The 23,841-nt window shown below is 60.6% G+C and overlaps 1 protein-coding gene across 1 annotated transcript in view; it reads left to right on the top strand.

Annotated features, from left to right (window-relative positions):
* The window catches only part of DHRSX (dehydrogenase/reductase X-linked), a gene marked incomplete at its 5' end in the record, with an annotated part of 35,908 nt that extends 31,444 nt beyond the window's left edge, over positions 1 to 4,464 (top strand). The window contains one exon of the mRNA XM_084258168.1: positions 4,074 to 4,464. Within this exon, the coding sequence (XP_084114294.1) occupies positions 4,074 to 4,277 (204 nt within the window). The 3' untranslated portion in view covers positions 4,278 to 4,464. The remainder of the gene's footprint in view (positions 1 to 4,073) is intronic.
* Between the last annotated feature and the right edge of the window lie 19,377 nt (positions 4,465 to 23,841).

Genomic DNA, 23,841 nt, shown 5'->3' with positions numbered 1-23,841 from the left:
CGGTCAGATTGGGGGGCTGGACGGCGGGTCTGTGGGGTGCAGGCGCTGAGGAGTGTAAATCCCCAAGCAATTAGCTAATTACAGGCCTTCGCCTCCTGCAACCACGCATGGCTCCGTTTGCACTTTCCCCCTTCGTGCATTTTCGGCCGGTCCCTCACCCCGAGAGCAAGAGCCGAGGGGGTGGGGCCGCCTCTCGTGAATGTCTCTGCACGGAGCTCCTGAGCTCCCGCCCCAGCACAGCCGCGGGCAGAGAAATCTGAAACTGGGCATCTGCGTGGAGCTGCCTGTCCCTTCCCCCCTGGTGTCCAGAGACTCCCCGACACCCCATGAAGCTGAGTCATCGTGCTCTGGGCTCGGGCTGAGGCGTGTGGGTGTTTCCTGCCTCCCCCGGCTGAGGGGGACACTGGTGTGAAGCTGCAGGGGACTCGGGATCTGCAGCTCCTGGTACCCGGGGACCCACTCAGCCCGGGGAGGGCGGCTCCTGCCAGCGACACCCCCACCGAGGCAAGCTGAGTGCAGGCGGGCGTGTGTGCATGCAAGTGTGAGTGTGTGTGAGTGTGTGTGTGTGCGTGTGAGCATTGTGATTGTGTGCATGCAAGTGTGTGGACCAGTGTGCCTTGTGCAGTGGTATATGTGTGTGTGCGAGTGTGTCTGCAAGTATGTGTGTGAGTGTGTGCATGCAAGTGTGAGTGTGTGGGAGTCTGTACTGCAAGTGTGTGTGCACTACTGTGCCTGTGATGTGTGTGCATGATTCTGTGCGTGCACGTGTGAGCTTGTGTGTGTGATTGTGTGTGGCATGTGTGTTCATGCAGGTATACATGTGATTGTGTGCATGCAAGTGTGTGTGATTGTGTGCTGCGTGTGTGCTTGTGCATGCAAGTGTGAGCATGTGTGTGATTGTGTGTGTGGGTGCGTGTTGTGTGTGCATGTGAGCTTGTGTGATTGTGTGCTGTATGAGGCATGTGTGTTCACACAATTATGCATGATTGTGTGCATGCACGTGTGAGCTTGTGTGTGGTTGTGCCTGTGTAAATGTGATATGTGTGCATGTGATGTTTGTGTGTGAGTGTGTGCTGCACATGGCCTGCGTGTTCACACGAGTATGCCTATGGTGGTGTACATGCACGTGTGACGTGTGTGTGTGATTCTGTGTATGCATGTGAGCATGTGTGATTGTGTTTTGCATGTGGCATGCGTGTTCACAACTATGCCTGTGATGGTGTGTGTGCAAATGTGTGCATGTGTGTATGTTGTGCCTGTAGCATGTGTCCGTGTGAGTGTGAGTGTGCTGGTGTCCTGTGTGCCTACAGCATCCGCACGGGTCCTCATGTGCATGTGTGTACGTGTGTGTGCTTGTGTGCCTGTGCTGAGTGTGAGCACACGTGTGTGTTCTTTCTGGAGACCGGTCAGCAGCACATGTGGGTGATCGAGCAGGAGGCGGTGTCTCCTCCACGGCACCCGGGAGGGCGGCCTCTCTGCGCGCACGCTGAGGGCCACAGCTGCTGCGCGACTCCCTTCCCTCCCTCACGGCGCGCGCCTGGTCCCAAGTGGGGGTCCCCCTTAGAGGGCGACCGGGGCTCCCTGCCTGCCCCGGCCGTGTCCCCTGAAGTCCGGGATTATCGACCTTCAGAGGCGCACGCCAGGGGCCGCCCGGGGCAGCTGAGCGGATTTCCAGGCGTGAGCTGCGCGAGATAAGCTCCTGCAAAGCCGCGCGGGCGATAAGAGGCTGAGAGGGATCTCTGGGCTTCTGGATGTTGAGTCCTGACCCCGAAGGCCCTTCGTTCAGATCCCGCCATTTCTAATCCCGTGAGCTTCTCCGCGGGCGCCCAGGTCAGGGCTCATCCTGCTGAGCACCCAGCTGGCTCCAGCCCCGCGAGGGCGGGAGGTCCCTGCAGCGCCGCCTCCCCGGAGCCAGGCTCGTGGCAGGTCACAGCCCGCAGAGCCCCAGCCTCACCCGCGAGCTGAGTCGAAGCCGAGACGCCCCTGTTGCCATGATGCCTCATCCGATTGTTCGCGTGGTGACATGGGGGTGCAGCCGGCAGCGGGGTTTGGGTTTCATCATAAAGACTTGGGGAGTTAAGTGTCTGCATCACACTTCAACACGCTTGTCGAATGTGTCCCTGGTGGAAGGAGGACCCGCTCGGGCACGTGTGCCAGTGGGGATGTGGGCGTGACCCAGTCGGCCATGTTGGGTGTGAGCCAGTCAGGGATGTGGGTGTGATCCAGTCAGGGATATTGAGTGTGATCCAGTCAGCCATCTTGGGTGTGACCCAGTCAGCCATGTTGGGTCTGACCCAGTTGGGAATGTTGGAGTGACCCAGTTGGCCATCTTGAGTGTGACCTAGTTGGGAATGTTGGATGTGTCCCAGTCGGCCCTATTGTGTGTGATCCAGTCAGGGATGTTGGGTGTGACCCAGTTGTCCATCTTGGGTGTGACCCAGTTGGGAATCTTGGGTGTGGCCCAGTCAGCCATGTTGGGTGTGATCCAGTCAGGGATGTTGGGTGTGACCCAGTTGGGAATCTTGGGTGTGGCCCAGTCAGCCATGTTGGGTGTGATCCAGTCAGGATGTTGGATGTGATCCAGTCAGGGATGTGGATATGATCCAGTCAGACATGTAGAGTGTGATCCAGTTGGCCATCTTGGGTGTGACCCAGTTGGGAATGTTGGGTGTGGCCCAGTAAGCCATATTGTGTGTGATCCAGTCAGGGATGTTGGGTGTGACCCAGTTGGGAATCTTGGGTGTGGCTCAGTCAGCCATGTTGGGGGTGAGCCAGTCAGCCATTTTGGATGTGATCCAGTCAGGGATGTGGATATGATCCAGTCAGCCATGTAGAGTGTGATCCAGTTGGCCATCTTGGGTGTGACCTGTTAGGAATGTTGGGTGTGACAAAGTCGCCCCTATTGTGTGTGATCCAGTCAGGGATGTTGGGTGTGACCCAGTTGGGAATGTTGGGTGTGGCCCAATCAGCCATATTGGGTATGACCCAGTCGGCCATGTTGGGTGTGAGCCAGTCAGGGATGTTGTGTGTGATCCAGTCAGGGATGTGGATATGATCCAGTCCGCCATGTAGAGTGTGAGCCAGTCGGCCACCTTGGGTGTGACCCAGTTGGGAATGTTGGGTGTGGCCCAGCTAGCCATATTGTGTGTGATCCAGTCAGGGATGTTGGGTGTGATCCAGTCAGGGAAGTGGGTATGATCCAATCAGGAATATGGGTATGATCCAGTCAGGGATGTTGGGTGTGACCCAGTTGGGAATGTTAGATGTGGCCCAGTCAGCCCTATTGTGTGTGATCCAGTCAGGGATATTGAGTGTGATCCAGTCGGCCATCTTGGGTGTGACCCAGTCAGCCATGTTGGGTGTGACCCAATCAGCCATGTTGGGTGTGATCCAGTCCGGATATTGGATGTGATCCAGTCAGGGATGTGGATATGATCCAGTCAGCCATGTAGGGTGTGATCCAGTCAGCCATATTGGGTGTGACCCAGTTGGGAATGTTGGGTATGGCCAAGCAGGCCATGTTGTTTGTGACCCAGTGAGGGATGTTAGGTGTGATCCAGTCAGGGATGTTGGGTGTCATCCAGTCAGGGATGTTGGGTGTGATCCCCAGATGGGAATGTTGGGTGTGGCCCAGTCGGCCATATTGTGTGTGGTCCAGTCAAGATGTTGGATGTGATCCAGTCAGGGATATGAATATGATCCAGTCAGCCACGTAGAGTATGATCCAGTCGGCCAGCTTGGGTGTGGCCCAGTTGGGAATGTTGTGTGTGACCCAGTCAGCCATATTGGGTGTTATCCAGTCGGCCATGTTGGTTGTGATCCAGTCGGCCATGTTGGTTGTGATCCAGTCGGCCATGTTGGTTATGATCCAGTCGGCCATGTTGGTTGTGATCCAGTCGGCCATGTTGGTTATGATCCAGTCAGCCATGTTGGTTGTGATCCAGTCAGCCATCCTTCCTGCCCACCCCCTTAATGCACCATGAAGGGGCCATGCTGTCTCCCCGACAGCACCTGTGTGCCTGCAACAGCCCTATGACCTCTGCACACTGACCCGTCTCCCCTTCCCCCTGCAGACCCCGGATGAAGGCGCCTGGACCTCCATCTATGCAGCGGTCACCCCCACTCTGGAAGGGGTCGGCGGCCGCTATCTGTACAACGAGAAGGAGACCAAGTCCCAGAAGACCACGTATGACCTGAAGCTGCAGCGAGAGCTGTGGGCCAGGAGCTGCCAGATGACGGGCATCCATGACGTGACCAAGGACATCCTCTCAGAGTAGCCGCCATGCCCGGACGGCCTTGCATCCCCGCCGCCACTCACAGGTCTGTGGAGGATCCCGCGTCCAGTGTTCATGTCCGCCTGCCTCTGGGCTCTGTCCCAGCCCCTGGCGGGAGGTCCAAGGGCAAGAGGTGTCCCTTGCGATGCATCCCGTAGCTCGTAGTGTTCTACGGGTGCCACGAATGATTAAATCCTGCCGTCTGAGTGTGTGGCGTCCCTTCCTTAGGGCCGATGCGTAGGTGCGGGTAGAAACCTTCCAGAAGCGAGTCCTGTCCCTGGGCCAGCGTCCACCACCACATGTGGGTCCTGGTCATTGTGAGGGTCCCGGGCCCTTGGTGCTCACACGCACTCATCACGCTGGAGAACCGGCTTTGGCAGGGGTCCCACATGGAGCCTCCCAGCAGCAGCCACCACCACACCCGACACCCGACTCCACCCTGTTCACACAGGCCACCCCATGGGCACTGCCGTCAGCCTTCAGGTCTCTCACCAGGCACTGGACAGTCTGTAGGGGAGAGAATGAACAGTTCAGAAACACCACTGCCCGTGGGAATCTGTGCACAGGGACAACGTTGGGCCAGAGACACCAGGGGTCTGTGGGACAGGAGACTGGGCTGGACATCACTTGTCTGGGGTCTACGAGACAGAGACAGGGAGACAGGGCTGAACATCGTCCATCTGGGGTCTATGGGACAGAGACAAGGAGATCAGGTTGGACATTGCCATCCGGGGTCTACGGGACAGAGACAAGGAGACAGGGCTGGGCATTGTCCATCTGTGGTCTGTGGAACAGAGACAAGGAGAGGGAGCAGCTGGACATCCCCCATCTGGGGTGTATGGGACAGGGACAAGGAGACAGGGCTAGACATCACCCATCTGGGGTCTACGGGACAGAGACGAGGAGATGGAGCAGCTGGACATCCCCCATCTGGGGTCTACGGGACAAAGACAAGGAGACAGGGCTGGACATTACCCACTGGGGTCTACAGGACAGAGATAAGGAGACAGGGCTGGACATCACCCATCTGGGGACTATAGGACAGAGACAAGAACGGGCTGGACATCACCCATCTGGGGACTATGGGACAGAGACAAGAACGGGTTGTACATCACCCATCTGGGATCTACGGAACAGAGACAAGGAGACCAGGCTGGACATCACCCATCTGTGGTCTACAGGACAGAGACAAGAACGGGCTGGACATCATCCATCTGGGGTCTGCGGGACAGAGACAAGGAGACAGGACTGGGCACCACTCACCACGGAACTTTATAGACAGGGAGAAGTAAGGCGCGAACATCAGTCACCATGGAGTTGTTGGGACCAGGAAAGTGACCAGACGGTGCTCACCTGGCTATGGCTGGTGACTGAACAGGGCCTCACCCCAGGCAGAGCCTCACGGGACCATCTCTGCCCATTCATTTGCTCCTCTCTCAGACACACAGCCCAGGTCTGGGTAAATTCCAGACGGGCCACTGCGATGTTCTTCGCCGTATTGTTCCTAAGCACCTGCCCGTCTCCTCGCCTGAGCTCAGCACTCACTGCCCACCAGTGCACGCAGAGCTGCGTCTCCTGGCAGCCCCTCCTGCGTCTTCAGGCACAGGAGTCTCGCCCCCGGGAGCATGAAGGTCACACCCCATGGCGTGGAAGGGGTGACCGGCTGGACTTCCCTGTGGGTATCATTCACGTGGCGCCTCTGTTTGGTTGAACATGGCCCCCCAAAGATGTGAGCACGTGCTAATCGATCTCAGACGGTGGCCGTCACCCTATTTGGAAAAAGAATTTGTGCCGATGGAGTGAGACGTGATGATGAGGCCATCATTGACTTACCCAGGTGGAAGCGTGATATAAAGGCAAGTTGTTCTTTTTAAATTAAAAACAGACACAAGGAGATCTGACTCCAGACTAGAAGGGGGCCTTGTAACCATGGACACAGACAGTGTAGCAGCCACCAGCCCAACAACATGGGGAGACCCCAGAAGAGGCGGAGAGGAGCCATCCCTGGAGCCACCAGAAGGATCTGGAAAATTCAGTGGAGTGGCTGGTGGCCGTACAAAAGATGTTTCCACCTCCTGGTGCGGAATCTGAGGAGCCCGTCCTGGGTCAGGGCCTTGCACCCCAAGACAGCGTCTTCGGAAGGGGCAGAAGAGGAAACACAGACAGAGATGGGGGGACGGGAGGAGCATGTTCCTGGGACTCCGTCACGTCAGATTTGGGGGCTTCAGCCTGTGGGGGGCCATGCGTCCCTGTCATCTTCCAACACCGACAAACGGACAATTATGTGTTCTGGGAAAGACATAGTCTCCAGCGAACACCTCCAGCGGCGTGGAGGTCCCGGTCCCAGGAATCAGAGCCCGTCCTTGGTCGCCAACCAGCAGGCAAGGAAGGCTCAACCCCCCGTCTGGAAGGGGCGCTTGAGTTCTCCGATTCCAGCACCCACAGACTAGCCATTTGGGATCGTCTCCTGCCCGACGTGCACCAGGATCCTCTGAGTTACCCCTCATTCCTCAGCCGAGAAGATCCCGCAAGGACCCCCGCTCCACGCCGCACACACGGCCTGCGGCGGGTTCTCCCAGCGTGAGCTCCGACCAGCTGCAGCGCTGGCGTCTAAACGCAGCTCGCTGCTTCTCCGATGGCTCCGATTGCTGTTATCAAGCAATTTAATAATCAGCCGCCCGGCCGTGGAGTGCTGCTCGATGGCCACTTAATAAAATGAAGGAATGTCGTTGAGAAAACCCATAATGGCGTCTCCTGCGGTGTCCGCCTCTGGGCACGTCTCTGCTCTCCATCCGCCCTGAACCCAGCAGCTCTGCCGGTCGGAGAAGGAGCTGCCTGCTTCTCCCGTGGGGATGGGGTCATCTGGGTTTCTAAATCGGGTCGACGGACCCTGCCATGGTCCTCATTGACCGGTAGCTGCCCCTGGAGACCCACAGCTGCGTGTGCGGGAGCTCAGCCCCGTCCCAGGTCACTGAGGGCAGTGTCCTCCTGTGTCCTCTCACTCCGCACAAAAACGTGGTGTTGCTGAGCCGTTCTGGCTGCGATTCAGCTCTGGAGAATCTTGTTCTGCTGAAGAAGTACAGCCGGACCCTTCACCATCAGTATCAGCTCATTTCGTGTCAACTGTTCATCCGCCTGTGTGTCCTCAAAGGGTGTCACGCCCCGCCAGGCCAGGGGCTGTTAGGATGGAGTTGACGAGTGTCAGGCAGACGGGGGATGAGTGACAGATGCTCAATGACCGTAGACATACATGGGGACACATGAACGTGGACATACACGTCGTGATCGTGGACTGTGGGAGACCAGCTCTCGTGAGCAGGGCTGAGGAGCGGAATCTGACAGACCCAAGAAACAAAGAAATGAGACACGGGACTCCCTGGGGGCGCGAGGGGTTAAGACACAGCTGCGTGAGGCTGTCCGCAGCCGCTGCAGCACGAGTTCCATCCCCGGGTGGCCAGGGCGCTGCCCACAGGGCGCAGCAGACCTCTCCGGTCTCCCGGCTGCTCCCCTCGGCAGTGGATCTCAGTGGATCCGCCTGTTCTGCTCCCCACTCTGTCTCTGGGGAGTCTTCCCACCGCCCCCCACATCTCCGGCCTGCACCCCAGCTCTTGCCTGCATCGATAAATAAATCTTTAAAAAAAAACGACAGACACAAAATAGAGTTTAAGAGAAGCAGGACCCAGGGGGCGCTAGGCCTCTCATTGGGGCTCACGCATCCCGAGTGAGGGTGCAGCTCATATCAGGGGTCTCCAAACTAGACAGACACTCCCAGAGACTTGTGGATTTTTGGGGACGGCTCCGTGGGGGGACTTCGAAGACAGGGGACTGGTAGGTGCCTACACGGTGCTCGACAGAGACGTCGTATGACTTATCTCTCGCTGATCATTAAGAAACCCTCATTCTAGACAAGTTCTGTCTCTAACGATAAGTTCTGTGTCTCATGGAGATAAATCGAGATAAGTGACATCTGAGTTACATGTGACAGATGGAAAATGACAGCTACCAGGGCAAGGTGAGGTTAGAGGCAGACGGACGGACACATACGTGACCAGCAAATGCCCAAAGGCCAAAGAAGCATCGTCTCTGCACCGTGGGATCCGTGACGGCTCAGCTCCGCCCATTCGGCCCGAAGCTGCCCCGGAAGGGCTGCCACCGGGCCATGGGGCTTTGTCCTGGGAAACCTTTATTTGCAAAAACCAGGCAGTGGCCGCGTGTGGTCAGCTGGGAAGCTGTGGTTGCACCCCTGCAGGGTGGCGGCTTCCAGGACCCTCGTGGACGGGGGATGCACCCCCAGGAGGATGCTCCGGGCTCCCGCAGGCCCCCGAGGCGTGTCTCACGGAGAACGTGTCTCTTTGCAGATGGACAGGGCGGTGCAGGTTGTGCGTCTCGGCGGCCTGAAGGACGGGGCCCCTTCTGCAGAGCTGCAGGCGGCGGGAGGAGCTGCTGAAATGGTGGACGCACGCAGAGCCGAGTCTGGACATGGCCGGCGGGACAGTGGACAGACCCGAAGGCTGCACATGGCTGCTTCCCCGCACCCCGGGGGTGCCCTGGGGAGGTGGTGCTGGAGTGCTCGAACCCACAAGACCGTCGTGGGTCCTCGGCGGCCCCTCCGTGCTCTCCGCATGAATCTAGGGGATCTTACAAGGACAGGCGAGTGGAGTCCACTTGCTGGTGCCCAGCCCGAGAGACCTGGAGGGCAGGAAACATCGGTTCCTTTCCTGAGGATGCAGAAACCTGGCATCTTCACCCAGGGCGGGTGGCACGGACCATGTCTGCTGCTTCACGCCCCGCCCTGGCTGTCTGGGGGCCGCCCTCGGTGACCCCAGGGCCACATCTCTCGTCTCAGGACCTCAAAGGCGGCAGCATCTTCCTCCGTCTTCCTCCAGGCCTCCAAGCTGCCCACTCGAAGCGGCCCGTCTCCTGCAAATATGGCTGGTCCCCAACCCCCGCCCCCCAGATTCTGGGCCTGCTTCCGCTGAGGACAGACCTCCCCAAGCTTTGAGGTTTGGAAACAGTCAAGACCCCCAGCTCAGCCAGGACCTCCAGCCGCTTCCGCCCTGGACATGGCCAGCGAGCATGACCCCCATGTCCTGCACAGTCCTGAGTCCAGCGGGGCGGCCTCAGCACCAGGCTCCCTCCCCACATTCACCCCAGTGTCCCCAGACGGCCAGGCCCACGCGCCAGAAGAGCAGGAATCGGCTGTAGGGGACAGTGACAGCTGCGTCCGCGCACAGGGGCCTGGCTTGGCCACTACCGTCCACTGCCAGGACAGACTCATTGTCCTGGGAGCTGCTAGCCCAGCGGGACCTTCAGCAAGTCCACCAGGGCTGACCAGTGCCACGAAGGCAAGCGAGACCTAGGAAGAGCCCGTCCATGGCACGCAATGGACCCCACGGCCCTCGTCGCCGCGGGGGAGTGACCGCCCTGTTCTGGAGGGGCCACAGTCCTCATGCTGGACACCTCTGGAGCGCCGCCAGGTGAGCAAGGCTGGACCCGGGCGTGGGGCCCGCTGGGGGCCGGGGGGTGGAGCCTGCCGCTGATGCTTGGGGCAGGGAGGGTCTCTGTGCAGAGATGAGCTGCGTCCCCGGCGGGGCTGGGCTCCGGGGCTGCCCGGTGCTGGGTCCAGGAGCTCCTGGTCCCAAAGATGCTGGGTCCTGCTCTCGGGGGCCTTGGGGTGCTGCTGGGTGATCACGGGACTCTCAGCCGGGCACTGGGGTCCTCCAGGATGGGCGATCTCTGCAGCACACGCGACCTTTATGCTCCTGTTGCAAATGCAGCTGCAATTCGGGGGCTTCTGCGTCGTGCGGACGTGGGCGGGGTTGTCCTCACCGTGGCGATTAGGGGATACAGCGCGTGGGCAGCTTGGAAGTCTGGGTTGGGGACGCGTCGACCAGGGGCACAGGGCTAGTGAGTGTCTGGCCGTCTGGGGCACTGCGGTGCCTGTTCCTCATGATGTCGTCCACTGAGGGATCGTCTTAACACGCATCCTGTGTGTGCCTGAGAAGACAGGAGGCTGGGCGTGCGCCGAGCACCCTTAGGGACACACACAAACACACACGTACCCTCACACACACACACACACACACACACACACACACACACGAGGTGGGTGAGATCCTCCCTGGTTCTGCTTCCAAGCTCTGCTGTCATGTGTCATTGAAGTGGAGGAAACCCTGCGGCTGGTCTTCCGTTGTCCACACGGCCACCTCCTAGGACCGGCTTCACATCTGTAGCCGGTTCACCGAAGGCCACAGTGACATAGGCGGGAACCCGGACATGCATCACAGTTGGTTCCAATGAAGCCCCACAGGACAGAGGGGAACTCTGTGTGCAGGGAGAGCTTGGAACCTCTCCCATCCCAGGGGCTCCTTGATGAAAGCGGCCTCTCAGATTTAGGGCAGAACGTCAGCCATCTTTGTGTTTGTTGCTCATCAGATGGATGGATGATGGGGGTCACTGCCTGGGTGGGTGGGTGGATGGATGCAGTGATGGATGGATGGAGGATGGAGGATGCATGGATGATGGATGGTGGGTGGAGGATGGATGGAGGATGGATGATGGATGGATGATGGATGACGGATGATGGATGATGGGTGGAGGATGGATGGAAAATGGATGGAAGATGGATGGATGATGGGTGGATGATGGATGGTGGATGGAGGATGGATGGATGATGGAGGATGGATGGATGATGGAGGATGGATGATGGATGGATGATGGATGACGGATGATGGATGATGGGTGGGGGATGGATGGAAGATGGATGGAAGATGGATGGATGATGGGTGGATGATGGATGATGGATGGAGGATGGATGGAGGATGGAGGATGGATGATGGATGGATGATGGATGACGGATGATGGATGATGGATGGATGGTGGATGACAGATGGAGTATGGAGGATGGATGATAGAGGATGGATGGATGATGGATGGAGGATGGATGGATGATGGAGGATGGAGGATGGATGGATGATGGATGACGGATGACGGATGATAGACGGATGATGGAAGGAAGGAAGGAAGGAAGGAAGGATGGATGGATGGACAGTGGCCTCATGGACACCTCTAATGCATTTTCTTAACCAGGATGTTGACCCAGGGCCACCTGCCCCTCACACCCCCCTTTTTTCTCCACTTCTGTCCCCTGTGTGTGCTCACGGAGCCAGACCCCCCCACCCCAGGACGTTTCCACACGGCCAGGGTCCTGCATATTGTAAACACACCCCCTCCCTCCTGCCCCACCCACCCCCCATCCCTGGTCACTCAAAAAGTCCCGTAATCCGAAACTTTGTCACGTCACACGTATTCCATAGAGAAGGACTTTTCTGGACTCCCATGCGGCGACAGAGTAGCTCAAGTTCCCGAGGGCGCTTCTGCGTGGGGATGCGGGTCCCGTCCTGAGGCGCGGTATTGTGAGACTCCCCCACGCTGCTTTCCACAGAGGCTGGACCCGTCTGTGCCCCCCCACAATGCATGAGGACCCCTTTATCTGTGCACGTCTGCGTTACCCCTTGCAAGACAAGGGCCTGTCCACCCCTGTCCGCGTCCCCAAAGGTCATCCGTGTCCACTCACTGCAGTAACCACATCAGGCTAATTACAGCCTCCGTTCCTTCTGCTGCGTAAACAGCCGTGTCCTGGGATGCCCACGGGCCTCTCAGGAAGAGTTACGCAAACTCCGCCAGCGCCGTCAAGCCAGACCCGTGTCCTCTGAAGGTCATGCCGGGACGTGTCCGTCAAAACCAGAGGCCGTGGGAACTTTCCGTGACCTCCCGTGGCGTAGGGAGCAGGCCCCGGGCTCTGCCAAGTTACCCGTCCGATGGCGGACGATGGATACATGGTAAAAGGTCTATGCCTGGGAGCAGAGCTGACTCAGAGGGGAGGGGTGCCTTGCTCTGCGAGACGTTCCCCTGGTTTGCACCTGGGTTTCAGCCCCTTCCAGCCTTTGACTGTCCACCAGCCTCTCCCCACCGTCCACTGTCGCGCGGCAGCCCCCTTCTTAATGGACGACTCTCTAAGCAACCCGGGACGGCATGTGCAGGGCGTCTGCAGGGGAAGCTGGTTTGAAACTTTGTGCAAATGGCACCTGGACAGCAGATGCCCACAGGGCCTGGCCGGGCGGCGCCCATTTTGCTCCAGAGTCCAGCAAACCCGCGCTCCTCAGATGCTGGTGTCTCCTTGCTGCGGCTGGTGACCAGCGGCCGCACCGAGATGTCAGTCAAAGGTCTGAACACGTTGCTTCTGCGGCCGAAGGGCCCATGTGGGGGGGCTGAGCTGAGGGTGTGGAGCCGGGGGCTGATCCCGGGGGTCCTCTGACCCCAGCGGGAGCCGATACGGACCCAGAGACCGGGCCGGCCGGCGCCTTCCCTTGAACGCTTGCAAATGGCCGTCGGCTGCAAATGCTTCCTGACCCTGCACGCGTCTCGCACTTTCCTCGGCGTGACCCCCAGTCGGGGGTGATGACAGCCGAGACAGCAGACCCACCGCGAGGCGGAACAGCACGCGCTGTCCCCCCACTGCGAGCCGGCCCAGAGGACGGCCGCATCCTGCTCTCCCTCCCCGCTGACCCGCCTCCCTCCCTCCCCCTCGCGTCCTGTCTCGCCCCTCCGTCTCCATTTCCGATTCCTTCCAATTTAGCAGCAGCTGCAGCGCGGTGCCCCGTCCCTGGGAAATTAATTCACTGGCTTCCAAATGGACACGTCGTGCCTTCCTGCGAAGCGCCGGGCTGGGCCGAGTCCCAGAGCGAGGGCAGCGCCCCAAGGGCGCGAGGGGGCCGGCCCAGCTGTGCCGCAGAGCACATTAGCACCCGACGCGCCGTCCTCAGCCGGCGCTGCTGTGCTCGGGCAATTCTGCAAGTCACCGGGCTGGGCATGCGGTCAGCAGGAGGAGGCATCGGCGCCGTGGAAACAGGAGGGACGGGTGTCCGCTGAGATGGAAATAAGTGGGAGGATGCGGATGCGGCAGCTGCGGGGACACGCGCCTGTGGTGGGGACCGGCCCTCCCGCTCCGTCTCCCTATAAAGACCACCTGGGGGTGAGGAGCCTCCCCCCGAGCCCCCACCACGCCCAGAAGCAGAGGCCCGAGCTGGAAATCGTGGGTTTCTGTCAAAGGTCCGCGTCCTTCCGTGCTGCTGAATGACAGTCCACACGGGGGCCTCCTGGTTCCGGAGCAAAACCCTGCCCAGGGGCCCGGTGACCCCGAGGTCGTGACCTTCCTAACTTTAGCTTTCAGCACACAGACTGACTCAGAGACTGTTTTGTGCAAGAATGTGGACTTCCCGGAAGTGGGGGTCAGCGTCCCCAAGTCGCTCTTTTTGCATCAAAAATTCCTTCTCTTAAGACGCTTCTCGACCAGGGCTTCTCAGCCTCAGCTCTGGGGACATGGGGGGCTTCACAGGCCTCTGAGTGGGAGTGTCCAGGGTAGGTGGGGTGCTGGGCGACATCACTGGTCTCCACCTGGCTGATGCCAGGAGCACCCCCTCTCCAGGGTGACACCTCAGAGTGTCTGCAGACGTTGTTACAAATCCCCACAGGGGAGAATCTTTCTCACTTGCAAACAGTTGTCCTAGGTATGTAAATTGTTGACAGGTGGATGGATGGAGGGAACACTGGGTGGATGGATGGAGGATGGAGGGATGGATGGATGGAGGATGATGGATGGGTGATGGATGATGGATGGATGATGGATGATGGATGGATGATAGAGGATGGATGATGGATGATGGATGATGGATGATGGGTGGATGATGGATGATGGATGGAGGATGATGGGTGGATGATGGATGATGGATGATGGATGGATGATGGATGGATGATGGAGGTTGGATAGAGGATGGAGGATGGATGGATGATGATGGACGGATGATGGACGGATGATGGATGGGTGATGGATGGGTGATGGATGGGTGATGGATGGGTGATGGATGGCTGTAGAAATACAGACAAGCACATGGACACAGGGTAGATGTGAGTGTGCACCTCTAGACAAGTGTCTGGGCACCAGGTGTGGGTGTGACTGCGGGCACAGGCGTGAACAGAGAAGCACAAAAGCCCAGGAGAAGCATGACGGGAGGTGAGGACCGAAGGACCACCGGAGAGCAATGACCTGCAGGTCGAAGCATCTCTGCTAGGGGGTGGGGGGTCATGCATGTGAGTGTCCGGAACAGAAACTGCAGAGGCCCTGAGGCAGGGGTTGCAGAAGCACCTCACACAGACATGCTGGGTGTGAGCTTGTGGGGAGCACCCGGAGGGGCCCAGATTCCCAGACCAACGACGAGATGACCAATTAGAACGCGCAGCCGTGTTAGGCTCAGGGGCTTCCGCTCTGCTGCCCCGGAGGACACGTGACTTCTGAGTGAGGCTGCCCACGATCAGCACGGGCCCACATGTCAAGGAATCAAAATCCAGAAACTCAGAAATGTGCTTATCACGGCTCCCACGACCCCCCCTATTAAAGGACACTCACAGTTCCTGGTGTCCTCGAAGGAAGGGCTCCAAGGAGGTGGGGCATCGTCTCCCACGTTCCTTTCCAGCCTCCTTTCCAAATTTAAAAGGATGTCTTGCCCCAAGTGGCAACATGGTGCCTTTTTCACAGCTGCGTAGTACTCCACTGTGTGTGTATCTACATCTCCTTAACCCTCTGCCTGACGTAGCTACTGTCGATAGTGTTGCTGTGAAGCCTGCAGAGCAGGGAGCCCTGTGAGCTACTCTGCCTTCTCTGGGGAGACGCCCAGGAGTGGGATTTTCCACTAGGGCCAGGCCCCTGACAGTCCCACCAGCGGTGTCCAGGGTGCCTTTTGGCCAGCACCCTTGTTTCTGGCCTTTCTGGAGCTGAGCCTTCAATGGCGTCCCCCCGATGATCAGGGCTGGGGAGTGTTTTCCCACGTGCCCGTTGCAAGTCTCCTTTGGACCCGTGTCTATTTAGGATTTCTGCCCATTTTGGGCTGAGGTTCCTTGTTTTCTGGCTCGTTGTACATTCCCCGGAGCTCCGGCAGCTGGAGGGCGTGATGCTAAGTGAGAAAAGCCAGAAAGAGAAGAAATCCCCGACCCTGCGGGCCGTGCAGAAACCAAGCAAAACGAAACCGAAACCAGCCCCGAGGTCTGGCTGCAGAGCTGAGGTCACCTGAGCAGAGGGTGTGGGGCAGAAGCAGAGGGGCGCGTGGCCAGCGGTGAGGACGCTGCGGCCACCAGCTGCCCAGCGTGGGTCTCGGGTGGGCAGGCAGCAGCCCCCAGGGCGTCCGGTCCAGTCCTGGACCTGGCAGGTGCCGCACGTGACGTGACTTTGCAGATGAGGCTGAGGATGGACGGGGGCGTCCCATGGGCTCCTCCAGGTGGGCCCCTGCGGGGAGGGCCAGCGGGCAGACTCGTGGAGACAGGACTCTGGGGTGGTGCCGCCACACAGCAGGGGACACGGAGGCCCCCAGGGCAGGACACACAGAAGGACACGCCCTAGACCCTCCCGTGGCTCCAGTCCCAAGCGCAGGAGTTGGCTTCAGGGATCCCAGGGCCGCGCCCGCCCCCTCCCCGGGCTCCAGGGAGGCCCCTCCTGCCTCTGCAGCTCCCCGCAGGCGACCTGGGTGGTGGCAGAGCCCCCATCCCTGGCTGTGTCTCCTCCTCTGTCCCCTCCGAGGACGCAGTCCTGGGTGACCCAGGACGACGTCCACCGGATCACCGTCAAGGTCCCTGTTTCAAAGCGAGGTCACCTCCCCCCGCGCCGCCGTGGCTAAGGCAGCATCGCCCGCGGGAAAACAGAAAAAAGAAGCAAGAAAGGGGCTGGTGTTTGGGGGGACTCGAACTTGGGAGCCCCTCCCTTGGCCTTGACCGAGCCAGATGGACCCTCCCTAACTCTCAGAAGGGAGATGGACGACGGAGCTCAGCCGAGCCGTGGACGCGACGGCCTCTTGCTCCAGCAGCTCCACGACCAGGCGGCCAGCTCTGGGCTCCACCGTCAGCTCTGCCACGTCTGCAGCCACAGCCCGGACCCCGGACGGGGCGACTCTGCACCGGCGTCCCGAGCTGCTTCCTCCACAAGCCGGGTTTGGCGCCCACGTCCACCGGGCGCCGAGCAAGTGGACGCGCTGAGCCTTTCTCGCCAGCCGGCCCCGCGGCGAGACTCTCGGGAGGACACTCGTCCTTGTTCCTCCTGGACGCCCCAGGGCCCCGCCCTGCCCGCCGGGGATCGGGCTCCTGAGGACGGCTGTGCTGCGGCGGGGATGAGCACCGTCAGGCTCCAGGAATGTGCCCGAGAGGTTGCCCGGTCCCGCCTGGGAGTGTCCGCCGAGAGGCACAAACAACGCCGGCGGCCGACACCCCTGGGTTTCCGCGTTTGGGGGGAGCGGTGAGACCTTCTAATGAAATGTCTGGGCTTTCCCAGGCTGGTGACTAAGCAGCAGGGGCCCGGGCTGAGATGGTCCGGGCAGACGAGGCGCAGGTAGCAATCTGACCTCCGCCGTCTCCTCTGCCCACTCAGCGCCCAGCGGCCGTGGGGCTGCGGCCTGCAGGATTCCCAGCGGGACGCGGAGGGAGGGGCTCCGGGCTCTGGGTTAGGCTGATCCTGACGGTGTCGGGGCTGCCTCTCACGTCGGCCACCAGATGCAGAACCATCCGGGCCCCGGAGCACAGGACCCCACTGCTGGGGGTGCTGCCTCCTTCCCTCACCCAGCTCAGCTCCTGCTCTTGGGACGATGCAAAGGAGAAAGGGGACATTTTTAAAAATTCGCCTCTTTGGGGGAGGTCACCTTGGTGCACAGCATTGTGATTTAGGGTTACAGGTTCGCAGCTCCCCGAATATACGTCCCCACACCACCCACCAGCCCCCTCAGCTATTTCCTCGCCAGCCTCACCCTCTAGAAGCCTGAGTTCTGCAGTCAGGTTTCAGTGGGTTGCTTTCGTTTTCTCTGTTCTGTTTCTTTTTAATGCCTCGGTCCTCCATATAGGAATAAAATAATCCAATATTTGCTTTTTCCTTGTGACTTATTTCACTCTGCATCACCCCCTGCGGCACCAACCATGTCGTCACAACCAGCCAGCGAGCATCGTTTTTCATGGCTGCGTAGTATTCCACCGTGCATAGCCCGTCTTCCCGATCCACTGCCCTGTCCACACGCTGTCCATAACGACTGGGACTAGGGCTGTGTGGACATAGGGGTGTCCCTTCAAATTAGTGATTTTTGCGCCCTTTGGGCAGACACCGAGGAGCGGAATTGCTGGATCATCGGATAACCTGATGTTCCGTGTTTTGAGAAGCGTCCACGCTGTTTTCCGCGGGGGCTGGATTGAGCGAGGTCCCTGCACGGTGCCCCTCAGCAGCCCTTCTGGCCTCCCACCTTCTTGATTCCCACGGGACCGAGGTGGTGACTCATTGTGACTCGGATTTGCATGTCCCCGGCTGTCATCGGCGTCTCTCCTGTGTTTTCCTTGGTGTGTTTTCCTTGGCCGTCTGCACGTCTGCTGGAGGCAGCAGCTTTGCCCAACGCCGGGTAATTAGATGTGCGGAGACAGACACCCCACAGGGTGATGGGGGCGACTGGTCAGCAGGTGGGGGGCTCTGCGCTGAGTCTCGTCTGACTTATCCCCATGTCCCGTCTGCTTCACCCTCGCGCCCCCCCCAATGCCACTTTCAAGAAATCATCGGGGTCAGACCCTCTTGGAGGGTCCCCAAGACTGGGGGACGGGGCAAAGCAGACCAGGAGACGTGATGACGGACACAGGGATGAGAGATGGAGACAGAAGAAGGGGGACCAGCACCCACAGGGTGGGGTTTTGTGGTGAGTCAGGAGGAGGGAGGACCCCCAGCAGAGAAACGAGGCTGAAGCAACGAGCAGACGCTCTTCTCTGGCCTCCTCGCCCGAGTGGAGCCCCCAACGGGCTTCCCCAGTGAGTCACGCGGACACGGGTGTGGTCTGCACAGACAGCGGCCCGGGCAACGCTGGCTCCCGTCCCGCAGTCACTCCCGGGGCCTGCACGGGCTGCAGGTGTGAGCATCCCAAAGGGCGATGCCAGCCTTCTGGGGAACTTGGGGAGACAGACACACCCCGTCTCTGCCACGGGCACCGAATCCACCCTTTCGCCACGTCCAAGTTTGTTTTCTGTTGGGCAGTGGGACGAGGCCAGGGGAGCCTGACTCTGCCCCCCGGGTGAGCCCCAAAAAGGACCCTATGCTTCTGCCCACAAAGAACCAGAGTCTGCCTCTGGCTTCCTCGCCCTTGGGCAACCGGCCTGGTCACTCACCACCGTGGGTGTTTCCGGGGTACCCCAGCAGGCGCCCTCACACCGTGTCTGCGGGGGACGGAGCTGGTTCCCCCCAAGCGGCCCCCTGCACTCGTGTATTTTGGGAGAAGTGGATGGTCCAGAGGCTAAAATAAGCCTTCGCGGCGCGCAGAGAAGCGACAGCAGCTGCCTGTCAGATCTTTGGCAGCCGAGAGCGACGGAGCTGGGGCTGCTGTTCCGAGCTCCGTCTCCCGAGGAGGATCGAACTCACGCACAGCTGGAGGGAAGCGGCTGCTGCTTCAGACTCCGCCTGGCGCCGCCGAGGAACCTGAGGTGCCCTCGGGGGCTCACGGAGAGGCTGGCTAGTCTCCAAATGGAGCCATCTGTGCAGCCGCCGCTCGCGATGCCTGAAGACGGGACTCTTTTCTGGGGTGCACTGGTAGCCCAGGTCTCCCCACGCCGTCTCTGTGATGCATTTTGACAGCCTCTGTGCCCCCCATGTGTGTCCGCACCCAAGCAGAGGGCGGTTGTGAGGACTGAGAGGTCCTGAACTGGCCTGTGGCCAGGCCTGACCCCGTCCAGGGTCTCGGGACCTCAACCCCTTTTTCCTTCTGGCTTGTTTCACTCTGCATCACCCCCTGCAGCACCAACCATATTGTCACAACCAGCCAGAGTGCGTCATTTTTCATGGCTGTGTAGTATTCCACTGTGTGTTTATAGCACATCTTCCTCATCCACTGCCCTGTCCATGCGTTGTGTCCATAACTATTGGGAATAGGGCTGTGTGGACATAGGGGTGTCCCTGCAAATTAGGGACCCCCGAGTACACCCCACTTCAGGCTGAACTGCAGGGTGGGCCAGCCCTTATCAGAAGACGCTGCCTGTTTAGCTAGAAGTGACATTACTGCTGGTGCCTGGTGGACTCTGGGGGTCCGGTCATGAGTCCCCGTGGGACAGGCCTGCCGGGTTAGACCCCCCGGCAGTGACCGTATGGGCCCAAGCTGCCCGCCACAGTGGGCTCGTGCCAAGATGGAGACTCCTCCAGAGGCCGTCGGCGCCGCGGGAGGTGACGCCCCTTGTGTGACCTTGTCCCGGGCCATGTCACCGTCGCTTGTGCCTCTGAAGACACAGATTCACCCCTGGACTCAGCGCCCTCCCCAAGGGGGGTCAGCCTGTCCTCAACACGCCCAGCTCATCCGTGAGGCTCATCAGCCGTCTCTGCGTGGCCGGTGGTCACCTGCGGGCGATGGCAGAGCCCCCTTCCCATCTGCCTGCCGGGGCCAGAGCCAGGGCAATGAGCTGGACTTTGGGGGTGTCCCCGACTCTGATAAACAGCCACAGAGACTCTCGGGTGTGTTCAGTGGCCGTGACCCCAAAGACCTAGAGCTTTTGCAGCCGCCCTCATGTCTACAGCGTGAAACTCAGCCCCCCAGAAGCTGCTTTCTGCAGCTGTGCCCCCCCACGCCCACCCCAGGCACCCACAATCCAGATCCCGGTGTACGGTGACCCCCCCCACTCTATCCCCCTCCCTCCCCTGCCACCTTCAGTCCCACAGTCACATTCCAGGGCGTGTCGCCGGTCTGGCTTGTTGGTTCTTTGTTCCTCCCGATTCCACATGCAGGCGACACCATCTGGTCTCTGTCTCGCTCCTTCTGTCTCGCTCCGCCCGGCGTCCGCCCCTCCGGCTGCGTCCGTGGCGCCGCACATGGCAGAGATCAGCTCTTCTATTGCCGAACATACAAGACGCATCTGCGGGGCTGTGTGTCCTCCCGCGCTCGTTCACGGCAGCCGAGGCGCAGCCACACGCCCCGGGACGGAGCAGCGGGTCGGGGACACGCTGGGATCCGCTCAGCTCAGGGCACCTTCACGCACGCTGTTTCCCTCGGCTGCATCTTGGCGGCTCAGTCTCACGGCCGCAGCGAAGCTTCTTTCTCTCACCCACACGCTAGTACGCACACTGGCATCTGCGCCTGTTGTGCGGTTTATAGCGTGTTCTAAACACGGGGATTTCTTCGGAGGAAGCCGGTAAGAGCCGGAGGACACAAAAGCACGACTCGGAAGGCAGGCCGGCAGCCCCGGGTTCCCTGTAGCGTGATGCGCAGCAGCCATGCTCTGCAGACAACCTCGGGGCCCAGGGACAGAGGAGTGGGCCAGGAAGATAGGGTCTGTACACACGGTGGAATACTACGCAGCCATGAAAAAGATGGGCTCTTGCCATTCGGGTCCCCTGCAGCGCAATCAACAGCAGCCACACTCTGCAGACGACCCTGGTCCCAGGGACGGAGGAGCGGGCCAGGAACACGGGGTCTGTGTACACCGTGGAATACTACGCAGCCATGAAAAAGACGGCGGTGCTGGTGCTGGTGATGCTGCTGGGAATGACGGTCACTCCGCCTCCGAAGCCAAGAGTTATGAGGCGTGGGGAACACGCAGCCGGCTTGATTCTTCCCGGGCCACGAGGGGTTTTGTGAGCTTATCCAAGCCCTTGTCGGCTCTTCCGTGCTCCATTTCTCATCTCCGCTGCACTTCACTCTCCCAACTCACTAATCTCCCTTCCATCTGATCCACTTTTTAGGATTTATTGGTGCATCCAAGAGCTGGGGCGCAGGCCAGAAGTGTGGGGGGGAGAGGATCCACCAGAGACAGAATGGGGAGACAGGTGGATCGACTGAAATCCAGTGCTGAGGGGAGCAGCGGGGAGACAGGAGAGGTCTGCTGCGCCCTGTGGGTCACTCCCTGGCCAGCCCTGGTCACTCCCTGGCCGCCGTGGCTGCGGAGAGCTCGCTAGCGCTGTCTTTAAGCCCTGCGCCCCCAGGGAGGGCCTCTGACCCACCTTTAACCCCACTCCTGGGGCTGAACCCCAGTGTCGGCCTCTTCCATCTCCAGCAGTTCCTTCTGCTCTTTGCAAACCCAGTTTGCTTCGCTTCCCCCAGGGAGGTTCCGACACAGTCCTCACCACGCGCACGCGGGTGCCACCCACACCCCTGGCTCCCTCGCCAGCGTCTGCCGCACCCGGTGCCCACCCGCTCCAGCTCCCGGACGTGCGTCCTCATGGGTTTGATGCCACTGTCGAGCCTCTTATTTTCCTTGTGCCGAGCGAAGCCGCCGCCCTGCAGAGAGGGGTGCCTGTGCGTGTCGGGGTGCAGGGCCTGGAGGCTCACTCTGCAGTAACATTCAAGTTTCAAAGCTGTGCGGGAGACGCTGTAGGTCTCCACCGTGCACAGCTAGCGCCAGAGCTGGGGACGCTGGGGGGGTCTGCGGGGGACCTCGCGCCAGCAAGAGGCAGGTTGGGGGCGCACACCTCAAGGGCTTCCTGTGCCCTTGTTAGCTTGGTGCTCAGGGATCTGCCCCCCGGGGATCACGCGGGGGTAGAGGGGGGTTGTCCCGTCCAGCGTCCTCCAGGGAGTGTCTTGGGTGGAGGCTGGAGATGGCTGAGCGAGGGCCAGGGCGGCCGTGAGGGTCTCCCTGCGCCCGCGTCTCCCTCCGCGCACGAACCTGCGGGGTCTGCGCTGTGTGGGCGCCCTCGGGGCTGGGTTATTACTTGAGCTGTGCGCGCTCGTCCTCATGGACACCACCGTGGCGCACGCATCCAAGGGAGGCACTTTCCGGGCGCGATCAGGAGGAAATCGTGTTCTGTGACGCACGGACCCCGCTCTCCCCGCGAGCGCGCTAATTACGGGCTGCTGCTGCTGATGGACGCGCGCCTAGTCCTGCTCTCCAGAGGCGAAAAGACGGCACGAAGCCAGGGCTCGACAGGCCGTAATTTGGGCTGTCAGCGCTGCCTCCCGCCCGGGGCGCAGGGGCCTGGAGCCAGGACTCGCGAGAGCGTGGAGCTGTGGTGTCCTCTGCGGCCAGGACGCGCCTCCAGCTCCCCGGGCCTGGCGCTTCCCCGGCGCGCGGCTAAGTCCGCTTACCTCGATGGTTACAAACTCCTTGTCTGCGTTTGCAAAAGTTTGGGGTCAAAATAACCAGTTGTGTGGCGCGCGGCACCGCGTTAGCATCTGGCTCTGTGCGCAAGGTGGGGAGGCCGGGTTGGGGAGCCGTTGTGCGCGTGCCCATGCAGCTGGCTGCCGGACCGCTTCACCTGCCCGCTCCCGCCCTCTGCGCCCCGACTCTCCACCAGGGAACCCCATCTCTCCACCCAGGAGGCCCCATCTCTCCACCCGGGACCCTCCATCTCTCCACCTGGGAACCCCCATCCCTCCACCTCAGAGCCCCCATGCTGCACTCAGAGCTGTGTGTCTGGGGAGCCCCGTCTGCTGCACAGAGCTGGACGGTAATGGACTGAGAGGACAGGGGAGGGGCCACGTGAGAACAGAAGGCAGATGCCAAGTGGCCGGGGTTGGAGCTAGAGGGAGCCGAGGCCTTGGGCACCAGGGACACGTATCTGCGGGGAAATAACCTCCCCTGACAGAGCCCCCATGCCAGGCTGCCGAAACCCAGGTTGCAGACACACCGTGGAATACTACGCAGCCATGAAAAGTGAGATCTCGCCATCTGTCCAGGGAGCGTGGACGTGCCCGTGTTTGAGGTCGCTGTTAGCCGACAGCTTCCAGGGCTGCATCCATGTGGACACCAGGGCCCTCCCAGGGGGTGGCAGGAGCAGCGGCTCCGTGCCCCATCCCCACCCCGCCCTGTGAACTGCATCGGTGACAACTGTGTGGACGAGTGGCGCCTGCCGGGAGAGCAACCGGCATCCTGCAAGGGTCTGGAGGCGCCAGCGTCTGCTTCTGGACCCAGATCTGGGCAATCACAGGGCACCCCGGCCCTGTGCACCCCGCGAGGAGGGCGGCTTCTGGCCCAGCTCCCTGGAACGCTGCCGCGTGGCGCTGGCTTAATAGACGGGGCCACCAGCCAGCCTGTGACTCAGGCTTCGTCAGGGCGTGACGCGCCTGGCCCAGTGCGCCCCAAACTTAACAAGCAGCTCAGGACCACTTCCTGAGCTCCCCAAGAGCTGGGTCCTGTTACAAGTGTCTGCTCAACGCCGACAGCCGTGTCTTCGCCTCGATGGCCGGGGAAGGACGTGTGGGCAGGTCTGTCCTCGCTGGGTACGTCGGCTGGACGGTGCCGCTCTGTTCAAAGGAGAGAAACCGCTGGACGTGGGGAGCCCAGGGCCGGTCACTGCAGGGTGGACGAGATTCCTTGCAAGCCCCCAGGGGCCGGGCACGCCAGCTGCAAATGCGGAGAGCTCGTGAGAGCAGGAGTCACTGACCAGGCCAGCGGGCATCAGCCGGGGAGGAGGCCACCCCGTGTTCTGCATTTCCTTTGTGGGTGCGACCCAAGGGACTCCTCGGATGTCCTGCCTTGACCTCCGGTGACAAACGTGACCACAGCTTTCCCTGTGCCCGCACAACCTCCT

Source organism: Talpa europaea (assembly GCF_964194135.1).
Source record: "Talpa europaea genome assembly, chromosome: X".
In the NCBI taxonomy this organism is placed as follows: domain Eukaryota; kingdom Metazoa; phylum Chordata; class Mammalia; order Eulipotyphla; family Talpidae; genus Talpa; species Talpa europaea.
Note: the sequence above shows the minus strand (reverse complement) of the source record. Positions and strands in the feature narration are given on the sequence as shown.